This window comes from Carya illinoinensis, chromosome 8, assembly GCF_018687715.1.
Source record: "Carya illinoinensis cultivar Pawnee chromosome 8, C.illinoinensisPawnee_v1, whole genome shotgun sequence".
Lineage (NCBI taxonomy): Eukaryota > Viridiplantae > Streptophyta > Magnoliopsida > Fagales > Juglandaceae > Carya > Carya illinoinensis.
The window spans coordinates 2,117,358-2,132,772 of NC_056759.1; the positions used below are offsets into that span (position 1 = coordinate 2,117,358).

General features: G+C 35.1%; 1 protein-coding gene across 1 annotated transcript; it reads right to left on the bottom strand.

The window, feature by feature from the left end:
• Positions 1-733: 733 nt before the first annotated feature.
• Positions 734-14,760, bottom strand: LOC122318192 (L-arabinokinase-like). The gene is made up of 29 exons (XM_043135389.1): positions 14,373-14,760; positions 13,943-14,050; positions 13,030-13,098; positions 12,529-12,612; positions 12,313-12,389; positions 11,707-11,773; positions 10,664-10,721; positions 10,474-10,541; positions 10,327-10,389; positions 9,573-9,626; positions 9,370-9,472; positions 9,178-9,287; positions 8,903-9,022; positions 8,261-8,317; positions 7,748-7,917; positions 7,488-7,656; positions 7,319-7,402; positions 6,260-6,385; positions 5,765-5,895; positions 5,611-5,692; positions 5,392-5,479; positions 4,514-4,557; positions 4,295-4,390; positions 4,135-4,211; positions 3,566-3,766; positions 3,140-3,305; positions 1,920-1,991; positions 1,410-1,613; positions 734-1,126 (listed from the first exon to the last, which is right to left on the bottom strand). The coding sequence occupies exons 1-29, from the start codon at positions 14,478-14,480 to the stop codon at positions 1,013-1,015; spliced, it is 2,970 nt and encodes a 989-aa protein (XP_042991323.1). The 5' UTR covers positions 14,481-14,760; the 3' UTR covers positions 734-1,012.
• Between the last annotated feature and the right edge of the window lie 655 nt (positions 14,761-15,415).

Here is a 15,415-nt window from a genome sequence, read left to right on the forward strand (position 1 = left end):
CCTCAATTGCAGGGAGTGTTAATCTTGGACTTCATAATACAAAGGGGATTAAGATATATTTCTTGTAGGATTGTTCGAAGTTCATCAGTATTTAAGAGTATGTTGGGGAGTTTACTGTGGGTTGCTTTTTTCAAAAAAGGTGGTAGATGATTTCAAGTGGGTCTTTGCCAGAATTTAAAGGCCAAACCTAAATTGGTGGGACTTGCCTTGGAGGATTGGTAGTGGCTTCAACATTCCCAAGTGAGAGAGATCGGGGGAGGCACGTCTTTGTCCCAAGCAAGAGATTGGAGGATCATTCACATGGTTATTCAATCGAGCTTGGTCTAAATTGGATAGGTTTCTAATTTCTCTCTCGACTTTGTGTGGATCATTTCCCTATTTATGATTCTTAGCTAGGTATTTTTTCTTGTATACATACAATGTACTTGGCTATGCCTATTGATATTAATAAATAAAAAAACTTACAAAAAAAGTGTTTTTGGTACCTAAAAAGCGAAGTCTTTTATTTTAAGTATAAAATAGAAGCTTTTGTTGAAAATTTTCGAGTGGTAATGTTAAAACCATCGTAACTAATTTTAAAGATACTTTATGAGCATGTTCACTAAAGAGTAAATAACTTTAAAAGTTGAAACTTTTTAATAGTTCTACAACGAAAAAAACATTTTTACATGCAGCAATCATAAATAGGCACTATTAAAACCATGGAAAAAGCTGGATTATTGGAGGTCAAAACTTAAAAAAATAAATAAATTTATTGATTTCTTATTAGAGTTAACAAAATAAACCCTTACCAAACCTATTTCTAATATATACAATAATAAAAGAAATGTTGTTATTCACTCTGTATTTTATTATTCTCTTGCTACACAAGTTAATGTGACACAATTTATAAGTGACTATTGACATGTGTCACATTACCATGTGTGATGAATATGACAAAATCTAAAATGAAAAACAGCATTGTTCGTACCATAATTGTTTTCCTAATCAGTTTATTCCTTCAAAGCTAATCTTAATTTGGTATGGTACGGCGTATTTTCAAGTAGCCAAACTTCCCAGCGCCTGGTGATGAGCCTTCAAAGACAAATGGTAAATATCCCGTCGCACTTTTGTATCTATTCTGAACCTGAAAAGCATATATATATATATATATATATATAAACATAATTGCCGTCTATTTCAGCTCAATCTATTGAGAATCTGAGATGCGTCAGTAAATACTTAATGACCATATGATCAGCACTTGAAAAGGCCATGCAAACAACTAGAGAAGAATATTAAATATGTGGATCTTTAAGGTCTCCTCTGAAGAGATTGTAAGATTATTTTGACATCCAAAAAAAGCATATCACCAAATTATCTCGGGTGTAAAATTAAAGTATATTAAAGAAAAGGGAAAAAAAAATTACCTCAAGAATTTGTTCACTGCTTCGTTGACAGTTCCTGCCAATTACACAAATAGTTCCTCCGGAACCTCCGCCTGTGATTTTGGCTCCATATAACGTCCCGTCTTCAGATTTAGATAGCTTACTGTGCTGCATTTCCTGTACTAACTTTACAAGCCTATCGGTTCCATCGGAGCCAAGTCCACATGCACTATAGCTGAAGTGACACTGCAAAAGATGCTTAAATTTCAACAACCATTTCCTTCATTTTATTTCCCACACGAAGGAAATCAATATGAGAATCATAACTCCAGATAATAAATGTTACATGTATGTATATAAAAAAAGATCAAGGCTCAATTCTTCTCTAGTAGCCAACCAATGATGTTGGCAAAAGTCTTGTTGTCATTTATATCTAGTTCAAATTTTTAAGGGTTACAAAGTGGAACCTTCGAGGTATCCTATAACTAAGCATAAGTGGATTTCTCAAACTATGTTCACTTAACTATGTATCAACCATAAATTTTCATATACCTGATACAATAATTCTCCAAGAGCTATAAGCTGCTCATCTGAAGTTGCCGAGGTTAGAAGTGCTTTGAAGGCCTGTAAGTCGAGCAATCGAGGGAAGTAACTCAGTCGATATGCAAGTATTTCTCAAGCAATAATGTCAATAATAAAAAAAAAAACTCAATTATAGGAGAAATCAGCTGCACATTTAATTTTTAAGTATTTTAAATGCCAAAAGGCGATAAATTCCATAATAAACTGACAAAAGAAACCATCAGTGAAAATGCAAAGCAAGAATATCATGGATTACAGTAACATAAGCAAAATTATCACTACTTATATTAGCACATAGGAGACCGATCAGAAACCATTGTACTTGGGCTGTGGTGATTCTGCTTATTAGGTAAGAATGGTCGTTCTCCCCTGTTTAGATTCCACTACAACACTCGTGTTCTGGTAAAATTAATTTCAGTGATGAATTTGTGCCCTTGTCAACATAATAAAAGAAGGCAACAACAGAGGCATTTAGAGTAGAAGGGAAAGAGTTACAATTCGATTTGAAATGTAAAAGCCTAACAATTCATTAGTTTAAAAATCAATTTCAAAGTAACATAAACTTGGAAATGAATCAATGAACAGATTCTCAGAGATATATAGAGGAGCATTCAAAACAATGGTTATATGAAGAAACAAAGGAAACTAGTTAAAACTACTAACAAAAGCCATTAAATATAGAGATTTTGCAAGGCAAAAACAGTAATCTAATATAGAGATGTCACTTAAAATATTTCAATGGGCTTCCTAATGATAATAACTTATTTAACAGACTCTTAAAGAATCAGTCATAATAGGAAAAGTGCATTTACATGAGTCATAAAAATAGGACTTATAACTACAAGGTCAACATCGCAAGTTACAATGAAAACCAACAAATCTTTAATTCAAGCAAATTAGATGTGATCCACTGAGTGTGCACTAGTGGTAAATGAGTGTAGTGAGATAAAGGGAGATACAAGGTTCGAATCTTGCAAACGGGCGCACAGAGATCAAATTACAGAAAAAGATCACTCTAAATTAGAAAACAATAAATCTATGAATTAATTATAAAACTCTCCCTTGGATTACCAAACAATAAATCTCTTAATAAATCTTTCTTTCCATAAAGCACAACAACTAAATTAATCCATATTGTATTCGTAATGCAAATTCTCGAAATATCAAAAACAGTTAAAAGCATTCCTAACCTTGACACGGAAATTTTCATATATGGGATGTCTAGCAGGCGCTCTCACTCCATAGTCACGCCTATGATCAATTACGGTGACAGAATCATTGTGATCACCATATTTACTTAGAAATGTATCGCCAAGCATGGTCTCAGGAAGCATCTTAGCATAAAGAGCCTCATACCTGTAATAGAAGTTACGAAAGGAAGAATCCATATTAAGTTCAAAGTCGGACAACCAAAAATGATCCCACTTAAACCTTGGATCATCTAACCATTAGAGCCATAATTTTGAGCACAAAAGATGGTATCTGAATAAGGAACTGGCCACGAGACCAAAACTTCAGAAAATAAATCTATAATTTGATCTCTTCACTCTAAGGCTTGAGAAATCAGTGTTATTTTCAAATATCTTAAGAAGGTGAACTTTTATAAAAGGGCATACCTGTGCGGTGTCAGGTTACATAAGTAATCCAAAGAAGCTTCAGCTTCAAGTAGTTCAACATTATCATCCTCCAATTCATCAAGGTTTACCCCATTAGCACTGGGCAGTGACTGAGGCAACATAGAAGATGCAATAGACTTTATCATCTTGCAACCCATAAAGGCACCAATTCTGACAGATCCATAGTCTGCGCCACCAATACTGACATAGAAGTACCGTTAAACTTGGAATAAAATTTTTTAAACAAATGAGAGAGAAAAGGTGTAAATAAATTATGGTGATAAAGGATAGTCACAACTCTCAAAGGCTTTGACAGAAGAACGTGGGAACTAAGAGGTTAAATACATTTGATAGCATTTACATGAAAGCACACCATCATTAACATAGAATAAACATGTCGATATGAGATTTGGAAGCTTTAAAAGAACGATCCAGCATATGCAAGCTCAATTCAGCTTTACTCATCCATGAAAATCACACAAACAAGGAATGTAAATCAATGTCAATTATGGCAACAAGCATACATATATCAGGAGAATGGGTATAAAGGATGTTAATAGATGTATTACCTGTGTCGTATTCCTGAATCAATTCCCCAAAATCGAATATGGCTAGGAATTTCTACAAGCCCAATTATCTCAGCAGGCTGCATAAATTCAAGTTCTGACATCAGTTTTTTATCTGTAAAACAACCAAAGTGGAGTTGTTTTTTATTTTATTTCTGCGTACCTGACACACCATTGCTAGAAGTTTGTTGGCTTCACCACATGCTGAAGTCATCTGGTCCATCACCCCACATGGAGCACCAACAATGTGATTCTCCACCTGATCAACAAAATGAAATAATAGATGAAATAGCATAACATGAATGCACAAGCTTCATAGAAATTAAGCATATTAGAATGAAGAAAATGATATTAATCAGATGGTTGTGCAAAAATGTCAGACCTTTTGGCAGAGCAAAGCGAGATCTCTTGGACTGATGCTTAATCCTGCAAGGTAAAGTAGAAGATTTCAAGTTGATTGCTTCTCCAAGGTAGAATAGGAATAAGTAGCAGCTGTTCTTCTAATCAACCACACATACCGAACAATCTACTAATGGAAGGAGGAAAGCCAAGAGATAATGTTTAATATTTACACAAGCATACTTCATAAATTATCATGTTTCAAGCCTGAAATCATGGTAGAATTCCGAGGAAAAAACCTAGTTATATATGTACTGACTGGAAGAATTCAAGATCAGGCATTTCCATTGAACTTAATACTGCTTGATGTTGAGGTACTTTAAATTAAGTTTCAAGCTCAATTGATAAATCCAACCTATATAGAAGCCATGCTCAACAATGACAGTTAAAGCCAGTTTTCAGCTAGCTCTCTTATGCAGTCATGCCTTTTTGTGATAAACTTCAGGCTCTCAACCATGCAAAATGAATTTCATTTTTATTCCATCTTCAAGATACTGGCAAAGTGTGCCTGAAAAATTATAGAACACTTGGCATTCCAAGGCCATATGGTGCTCTGAGTGGTTACTTCGCATTTTTAATTTCTCCAAGGCTACATCTCACTTTTAGTGGGGAGAGAGCGTGGTGGTGGGTTACATGGCTCAGATAGAAAGTATTCTACCTTTGAGCCCTGAACCAACCTTACACATTCACCAGAGCAAATTACTGAAGATGCATGCAGTAATAGAAATGACAGGCACTCAATTGGTTACTAATCCCTTCTTCTGAGAGAAGTGGAGTTTCTGATGAACAAGAGCAGAGCTAACAAAATTCAGTCCATAAAGTACAGTTTTCTAACTCTGGGATATTTGAACAACAAATTACCATGAGCAGCAGCTATGGCAGACATGCTAGCAACCTCCACAGAGGCAGAAGAAGATACACCTTTGCCTTCAGGGACTGCAGAAGAAACCTGTATGTTTGTAATATTGGAAATTAATAACAGCATGTATATGTAATCAAATTTTAGCTTGTCATAGGAGTGCCAGCAATGGCTATGAAAGAATCAAGATATACTATTACAAGATAAGGAGCAACTTATACCAGCATACTGATACTGTCTTCAAAGCGTACGCCTAGTTCTGTCATCAAAACCAGAATTGTCCCTGCAACATACGCTGCCCACCTACAACAGGAACCAATTTAGTAGAATATTGTAATATAATCACAGATAATCAAACAAAGAAAAGTGACCCACTTTTGCGAAGGATCTTGTGAGAAGTATTTCCTTGCTTTTTCATATGACATTGGCCGCTCTCCATCCAAAAAGTCAGATAAATCCATGTCAAAGGTTGGGCCGCGATTGCTCAATTCTGAACCATATGACACCTGATTTGGCCAAAAGGTGGAGTGTTAAGTTTTCGCTTTTTGACACACTTCATGTCATAGTCTGACTAAATTTCAACCATTCAAATGGACAAATTAGTCTACATTCTGCTAAAAAAGAACCACTCTTTGCTTGCAAAAATTTAAAAAAAAAAAAAAAAATGATGATGGGCAGTATCAGTTAGCCATACACTTTGTTTTTTCGGATGAAACCCCCCCAAGAAAGTTTAGAAGATGGTTTTTGTTCCCAGGGAGAGACGATATAAATGATTACTTCACCATCCCAGAAAATAAAAATCAACCACTTTCTATAGATGAAAGGTTTGACAAAAAAAATCTTAGCAATCATTTGAATGCCCACACATACTATTTCCAAGACAGGTGTTGATCCTTGTCCTTCAGCTTGCTGCCGAGCCAGGGCATGCTTCCAAAGCCTGTGTTTACTTGGATGATTCCTTTGCACAGCAACATGGCAGGCCTCTCTTATTGGCATCTGCAAAGGAGCAGATAAAAAGAATAAAAAGGAAAAAAGGATAAGGGGGAGGAGAGAGGGACTTCAAAAGAGAACAAGAAAACAATAGTACCAGCTCTATGGCATTAGAAAAACCTTTCAAAGGAACTAGGCAAACCTTGATGCAAAAGGAAAAATGGAGTTGCTATAAACTTTGCTACATCTATATCAGGTGCTAATATAGCAACATATTTGTGACTAGAAATCAACATGTTGTGAACAAGCTCTAACTTTCAGAGAAAACATGATTCAATTTTAAATAGAAATCATACAAATTAATATTTATAGACACAGCGTGTTGAAGCCACACTACATCAAAGATTTTGATTTTGCAGTGAAAACAAACAAGACATTGATGGTGAAGAAATGGGTGTTCTACTTGAAAGATGATAATCCTATAACAAAAAAATCTGAAATTAAAGTCTTCCAATAGAACCTTCCCCCAAGCTCGATATAAAATCTATAGAAAAATGCTTCAACTTTCATATTGCCACAACATCCATGTTAATATAAGTTTTATGTCCCCAAAAAACGAAAATCTACATCATCTTCTCCCTAATGAGAAATTAATCTAAAATAGCAAAAAAAATATCACCTTCTTTGTGCTTGTCATGACCATCTTTATGACTTAAAAAAGTAATTAACTAATATACTGAATCACAACACCATGAATAGAACAATCTTTGAGTACGTGGCTACTAACTTCTTTTCCTTCCTTCTTAAACCACCTAATGGTATGAAGATGTTTATAGGAAGCGATTGGTGTATGTGAATTAATTTAAGCAAGAAGAGTTAGTGTATATGCCACCAAAACAAGTTGGGAAAAATATATCAGAATCTTTTTAGAAAGAATAAAATGTGAGCAAAATGCAGGCGCACTGAATGAAAATAGTATGCCTATTAAGACATACTAACCTGCAAGACAAGGCTTCCTGAATAGTCAGCAATTCCTCCCATAACATCCAACCTTCCAGGTGCTCTTGCCACAAAGATTTCTTCCTGAAGCCACAATTGAGAAAGAAAACAAATGAAATCACAATAAATTTTCAAAATTCCAAACAGCTACAACACAGAAGCAGATGACCTCCCAATTGAAGAGTCCAGCAGCAGCCTTATGCTCCCGCATCAGGTGCTTCTCAGCATTCCTTTCAGACTCATAAGCAGTATCCAGTTCTGCCAAGCTCTTTACGAACATTATTGTATCTGGAAAGCCTTGAAGATCTCCATGAAGAATCTCAAAATCTTTGGTGCATCTTGGTTAAAAAAAAATGAAAGGATGTGAGCAAAGTAGGAACATTCATTTTACAAACAAAGTAAAAGGTCATGAAAGGGAGAGAAACTCACGAGTTCATTAGGGGGTTAATCTCAGTCTTTTGGGACGTTGGTACACTAGAAATACCTAGTTCATTTTCAGCACTTGCATACCAGTCTGGGATGCAGATATCTCGTCCTGGGACTCTTTGAAGTTGAAACCCAAGTATGATAGCATCACACAATCTTCTCACTCCACTAAGCTGCATTTCAGTACAGTAAAAATGGAAATAGAACACGAGTCTTGTTCTCTGTCGGAAAATAAAAAGTTTCTACTGTTGTTTAAAATAAATGTGAGTCCTACAACAGTATTCCTCTTGTTTTGAACATATTTTCTTTCAATGGTGCATGGTTTAATCACAGGTAGTGAACCTATCATCAACAGAATTCTTCTTCAATTTTCCTAATATCAATAGATTGACATATGTGTGGGCACGCACACACTGATAGTCATAATGATGAGGAAAAATAAATACTTGCACCTCAAAAATCACTGAAAGCCAGAACCCAGACCATAAAGATCATATCAAATGTTCAACTAACTACCTTATCTGGTGTATAGTTTTTTCCAGTGGCCGTCTCCTGCAGGATTTGAGCTGCTACCTATAATTATAAAATGCATCAGGAACAATTGTGAAACCAATTCATATCATCTTGAAATAACAGGAAAATAAATGTATGATGTCCTGAAAAAAACAATTGCAAATCAAGATCTCGTAAGAATTAGAAAACAAGGTACTATTTCCTTGTTAGAACCCTAAGTACTGGCAAGTGAAATTTGAAGATTTATTCTAAAGAATCACAGGCTTCAACATTTCCAGATCTGGTAACCTGCATGAAGGTATAAACTTAATTAAAAAGGGTGCGCATATCACTGGTTTGAGTTTTGTGAAGTTCAGGCTTTCCCACATATTTCAAGCAGGGTCTGTTGCCATGGGCAAGGTACAATCACTGCATAGATAACCCTTTCCAATTCAGCTATTTATTTACTTTAAAATCAAGACATCAGAGTTATTTCTTACAATTGGTAAGTTACACAAGCACTTGGTGGTTTTTGAGCATAACCCTAACTAATTTTGATTACTTAAGAAGTGCTTGATGAAAAAATTAATAGAATTTGAAGTAGTTGTTCTCTTTGAAGTCCTTTCCCAAAATGGTGTTGTAAGACTTGAGCAACAAAAAGGTTACCTCACCACCATTGATGCCTCCTTCATAGCACGGTGTCAAACTTATGGCACGTTCAAGATAAGGTTTCCAGTGTCCAGTGAGTAAGTCCCTCCTAATCATCTCAACACCACCTTGATAATACTGTACAGAAAAGGTTACAATATCTCTATGCATATTAGATTCTTGATAAGCATCTCCTGAAAGAGATTAATATGATAAGGAGACCAAAACGGAAGGGTAAAGAAAGAAGACAAAACATGATGACGAAGATGATGAAATAAAGTAAGCAGTTGTACCTCAAGCATATTCCTCAAAAATGACTCTTCATTGAAATAATCTCTGCGTACAAAGACAAACGGTAACTTGTATGCAAGAGCTTCACTAACAGTGCCATATCCAATTTTTCCTGAAACAGTTCAGGGTTCTTTTAGATATATTTCATATCCCTTTGTTTAAGATCAGCAAACAAAAAAAAACTTTATACCGACCAAGCATACAATCAGATGCAGCTATAAGATCAGGTGTATATGCATCTTTTGCAAGCTTTACAAAATTTGGTGGAAGCTCCTGGGTGTCAGAAGCACCACAAACCTGAATAAAAGAAAATTACACGTCATTACCAAGGCCAATGGCATGATTACATCAATTACAGAAAACGAAAAGGATGCAGAGTATATGCTACAAATGATACCAGGCATAACCAACCAGAAGGTAAGTACTCCTCCTTCAGCTTCCAGCCAGCTGGCTGCAAATGAGACACAGTCAATAGAAGTACAATTAGAAGTTGATAAAGAAAGCACAGTAGTTGAAATTCAAAGAGAAGTGGTAGCGAGCATATAATGCACGAGGCATATTATCAACAAGTCCACATAGAGAAAGCGAAATACTATTAACGTTGTATCATCTCTCCAGACAGATTGAATAGAAAACGTGTTCCAGATTATTGGCTGTGACTAGCAAATAGTCAAACTACCAGCATTTTACCATCAATTTTCTCAATTAATGAGAACAATATACAGCCAAACACATGAGAAATCACACAGCATGCATGCCACTAGACTTGATACCCTGACCATAGATTATGCTAAAACAATAACTGGTTTAGCAATAGCTTGTTATAATATCCGACCTACTAGCATTTTATAATCAATTTTCTCAATCAATGAGAACAATATACAGCCAAACACATGAGAAATCACACGGTGTGCATGCAACTAGACTCCATACCCTGACCATAGATTGTACTACAACATTAACTAGTTTAGCAATAACATGTACAACAAAATAAAAATTTATAGAGGTGACAGATTATACAGCCACTGCAGCCCAACCAGTTATCTATCAAGAGATAAATAAACAGGAGCAATGCGCGCAGGAAATTAGCCATCATGCATAACTTGTAGTCATCACTTTAAATTATGAAAAACGGTCAATTGGTTACTCACCTGTCCACCAAAGTTTAGAATAACTAGCTTCACATCATCTCCAATCCCAAGTTCCTTCCTCACCTAAGACAAATAAATCATTTTAAAAAATGCAACATGAACTAAATAATGCAATGAGGGATTAAGCAGGGTTTTGTGAGCCAAAACCTCATTTCGGGATCCGTGCAACCTCCTCACAACCAGAGGTACATCAATAACATCTCGAAAAGCAGGCACTGCAAAGTTAAAGATATTTTAAGACAACTCCATCAAGAGGTACCAGTACAGTTTATCAAGTTGTGGAAGGTTTAAATGAGCACAATAAAAAACCAGTCTTTGTGGTCATGCAACAACATACTTGGGCAATAGCCTGGGAGGCGGATCAGGAACTCGCTATGGGAATAATCCTCTGCTATCTATATCAATTTTCAAGAGACTGAACAAGTTTAGCATGACAAACATAACCCCAGCAAACACCAAAAGCTAAACTAAAAACTCCCAAGAAAGTGATGACTGAATTTACAGACATCCTCTGCCATTATAACCTCATGTTATAGTTTCTTCCCACAATAGATGAAGATTTACAACTGATATGCATTTTGAGGAAATGAACACTCTTCCTATAATGTTTTCAGACTGACAAAGAAAGATTAGTTCAAATTTTGGAAAAATGTGGCCCAAATTAAGGTTAATGTGGGAAGTTAAATGCATAAATGGTTTCATCTTAGGAATTCACATATACTTTGGAACATCCCAAAAAGGAAAGCATATAATCTACTATAGGATGGAAGGAATGTTTAACATTTTCCTTTTTAAGTGGTAAAAAATTTTATTGAAGAGTGCAAAAGCCATAGTCCAAGTACATTTTTTTAAATAATGGAAAAGCTCATCAATATCAAGAAGCTAGTAAAGTGGTAATTGTCTAGAACATTGCCGTATATCTTTCGGGTGTGGTACTTATCAAAAAAAAAATATATATCTTTCTGGTGTGGTAAGAACATCCAACAATGACCAAAAAAGTGTGTTTGCATACATGAAATCTCTCTTCCAGGGGCTAAAAAAACTCTATTAAATTCAGAATAAATTGGTAGCATGAAAGTATTACTTACTAAGCATAGACATCGATTTATGATCTCATTTTAGTATACTTCGTTCAACCTTTGTGATTTTGTATACAGAACAGGAGTATTTAAATTATGAGTATCCAAGAAGCTAGAGTCAAAACAAGCATACCTGTAGTTTAAAGCACGTCACTTTTGGAGATAGTTGATTTATGTTTTGCCAATAATATTAGAAATTATACTAAATCTAATGAAGATGCAATCAGAAATTGACCATATTGTTTTCAGTCAAGAATAGAAGGCTCAAGAATATATTTGATATAAGAAAAATCTTAGTCACCTGCCAAACAATTGAACGATGATGACTTCCTGCAGCCATGACATACTCTGCGTATATGAAGTCCCAACTGCACATAGTAGGGAATATGAGGATATAAATTGCAGAAAACTTAAGTGCTGTAATCAATGTATTGGATGAAGAGGAAGGCCGATTAAATATAGGAAGGAACAGACAAAATAGGTTGGATGAAAAGAAGTATAAGACCATATGGAGTAGTGGTTGTGTGAAGTGAATGAGGTGGTAGGTTGGGGTGGGTGCTGTAGACAATCCAGTTAAGGGATGAGAGAGTAAAATCTTAATAGACAAAACAAATAAATATAAAAATTAGGATTGGAAAGAGAAATCGAGAGTGAAAAAAATAGAAGTTCACAAGTATAGAGCATCATTTTCCCTGGTTAACAAAAGATATTGAACAGCAGCATCAATAATAGTTCCATAAACAGCTTTGCTGTCCTTCAAGTAAGTATAAGAGGTATGACCACTACTTGAGGTCGACATTGAATTACTTCTTTTTTATATATATAAGTAAACCTACTTCATTAGAGGTATACTTAGATAAAGACAATTGTTCTGAAGCCTTAATATAAGCACCAAAAATCGGCTGACCTGAAGTTTGTGACACAAACAGAGCGAACTCCAGCATCAGCTGCTGCACGACAAGCTACTGGAACAACATCTGAGACCTGTTTTCCATTAAGCATGAAAAATTTGTCAAAACCGTTCTGTTCTAGTCCAGAATCTTGAAATGGCCAAGTTGATGTGATGAAATGCAATATAAGATAACCAACCATTCAGTAACGATTAAGAGAAGTTTCATAGTACCACTAAGTCAGCTTTGATGGAGTTCAGCCACTCCACTTCTGTTTCCAAAATAGAATCGCGAGGCACAACAGCTGTCTCAGAATACTGGAATACCCGGAAAGAAAGGAAAATAATATGTAAGGTGACACAGAAGCCATCAAAGATATCCAAAGATCCATCTTTATAAAGAAAATCATTATTGTGAACAAGGCCAACATTAAACCATAATAACGATGATAATGAAAAGCAATGGTACAAACACAGCTCTTTTTACAACTCTTCGTAAAATAAAAAGCGGCTATGCAAAATTGTAAAATAGTTGTGTCCATATCATTATTCTAATAATTATGATAGTAGCAATAAAAAACACATCCAATACTTCTTCTTCTTCTTTTTTCTATAGATACAAACACAACCAATTCCAAGGAAAAAAATCACCATGACTTATCCATTAACATTTATACGAGAAAAAAGTAAAGCCATATCATCATTATGTACTCGGGGGGAATGGTATCTGTATACCTTCTCCAAGGAGGCAAGACGATCCACCGTCAATGCATCTGCCTGAACTGCTCCACAGTCTAACAGCACCTGATTTTCCACAAAAAAGAAAGACGTAACTAATACAGAGTGTCCGTATTTAATAGTCAGTTCTGTAGTGGAGTTTACAAGTTTGCATAGCCACTTCTCTCAGATAAAAGAATAATGTTGGACGTGACACGTCCATGCATTGTACCGATAGTGCAAAATGCACTTTTATTTATTGTATTTTTTTCAAACATTTTTTAAACCTCTTTAAATATTTTATAAAAAAAAAAAATTACAAACACATTAAAAAACACTTAACCATTAAGTTAAAAAAAAAAAAAATGGTGGATTCTCTCAGCACTCACTCTCGGTCAGACTAGCATTTTCCATAAATATAAATAACATATTTCATTTTATTTAGTTGTCACTTATATGCAAAAGCGATATTTCTCATTTCATTTTGTATTCACTTACACTCTTTAACAGGAGCTCAACGTTGGTAGAGTATTCATGATGAATTCATTTGTAATATGTTTAATAGGCTATGTTTGGTGTTAAAGTGATTTCAACACATTTCAAACTAATTATTGATGAACTCACTAGTTTTTAAACTTTCTATAAAAAAAAAAGTTAAACTCATCTCAATATACCTCATATATTTAAACTCATATCTCAAATTATTTACCTTCAAACATATCTCAATATGACCTATAAAATATTATTATTCACCGATTAACTCAGGTCATCTGAGATCTTCTCAAGATCCGATCTCTCCACATCCAAACACAGCAGCCTAATGTGAGGTAGATACAGAGCCTTTGATATAGACATGAATTTCCCAGACATTTTCTAGGAAAATATTTTCCAAGAAAACAAACAAGTTTTTGTTTCTTAAATGTGAAGTTACCTTGCGAATGAAGAGCCGAGGGGATTGTATCTCGGAGGTGAAAACAAAGTCCGGGGCACCAGTGACCACGTGCACATCATGCCCCGCAATAATAAGGTGCCGGACCACCTACGCATTTTAAAGATTCATAATTAGAATTCTTCATGAGATCTGTCCCGATTATCCATTTACAATAGTACGAACAAAGAGTTTCTCTAGACGTAAAAACTTTAAGAATTCAAATTATTTCTCCGAAAATGAATAGAAAAGGCTACCAATACGATTTTTCGTCACTACGATAACATTATTAGATCAAACAGAAAATCTTGATCAAGAAGCAATAAATTTCAAGAGAAGGTAATTTGAAAATAAGAAGAGAGAGAGAGGGAGAGAGGAGGAGGAGGAAAAAGGAATGATCCGGGGAAAGGTGATTGAATCGGGAATGAGAGACCTCGACAACACGAGTGGCATGGCCGAAACCATGGCCAGTGACATAGTAAGCGAAGACCAGGTGATTTCTCGACGCCGATTCTCCGTCTCTCTCTTCGTTACTCTTCATTGTCTCTCTCTCTCTCTCTCGCTCTCTCTGCCTTTCACTCAAGACTGATAACAATCAGCTACGTAATACCATTGACATATATATACATAAAGAGAGAGATAGCGAGAGCACGGAGAGAGCGGAGACAAAAACGCTTAGGCAGAGCGAAAGGGATAGCGTGAGAGAGAGAGGACAAATTATCTGTAACGGATAGAGAAAGACGACAGATTTATCAGGGTTCAACCTCTACTTCAGTACTCCCCGAAGAACCTTGACGAGTTCTTCTCAGTAGATTCGGCCCACCGTTTAGCATTTCGTTCCTTACTCGAGCTTTTGACTTTACTCAGTTAAATCCACCTTAATTTAATTTATAAAATAAATTTTAAATTTACCAAGTACATAATTTAGTTTTAAAATTAAATCTTAAATTTAAATAATATGAATTAAATCTTATTATTTAAATAATGATAATAGTATACTTTATCCATCGACTTAAAAATATACTAACCCAAAAAAATAGAAAAATCACTTTTAGATTTGAAATTGTCTTTCATTTTCTAAGATTTGTATTTTGTGGGTTTGTAGGATTATCTATAAGGTGGAATTTGTTAAATCACGAGACCCATTTTATCGTTTTGAATTTTAAACTCAATATGCTAAAGACATATGATACATGGTACTCGAATAAAAAATATTTGAACTTTGAATTAATGAGTTGAGTTAGGCGTAATGCCATTGAATTTGAAAATGATGTTGATAATTTGATATCTAGCGAAATTCGCCCAAGGTTTACTAGGGTTCTTGATCGGTTTTTGTAATACGATTACTAACTTTTCAAATTTATTATTTAATATTTAATTTTAAAACGTAAGTTGCAACCTATCTCATCAGTCATCGTCAAAAGTTTGGTCGTTGAGATGGAAAACCATCAAGTGTTTTTAGGGTACACTTTACAT

What these genes read in the sequence shown, in the direction of transcription:
- LOC122318192 (XM_043135389.1), bottom strand. Translation starts at nt 14,480, where the DNA reads ATGAAGAGTAACGAAGAGAGAGACGGAGAATCGGCGTCGAGAAATCAC. An exon ending in GAGGCATCAATGGTGGTGAG is followed by an intron (nt 8,318 to 8,902) that starts GTAACCTTTTTG and finishes TTATAATTATAG; the next exon opens with GTAGCAGCTCAAATCCTGCA. An exon ending in AAGACAGTATCAGTATGCTG is followed by an intron (nt 5,480 to 5,610) that starts GTATAAGTTGCT and finishes ACAAACATACAG; the next exon opens with GTTTCTTCTGCAGTCCCTGA.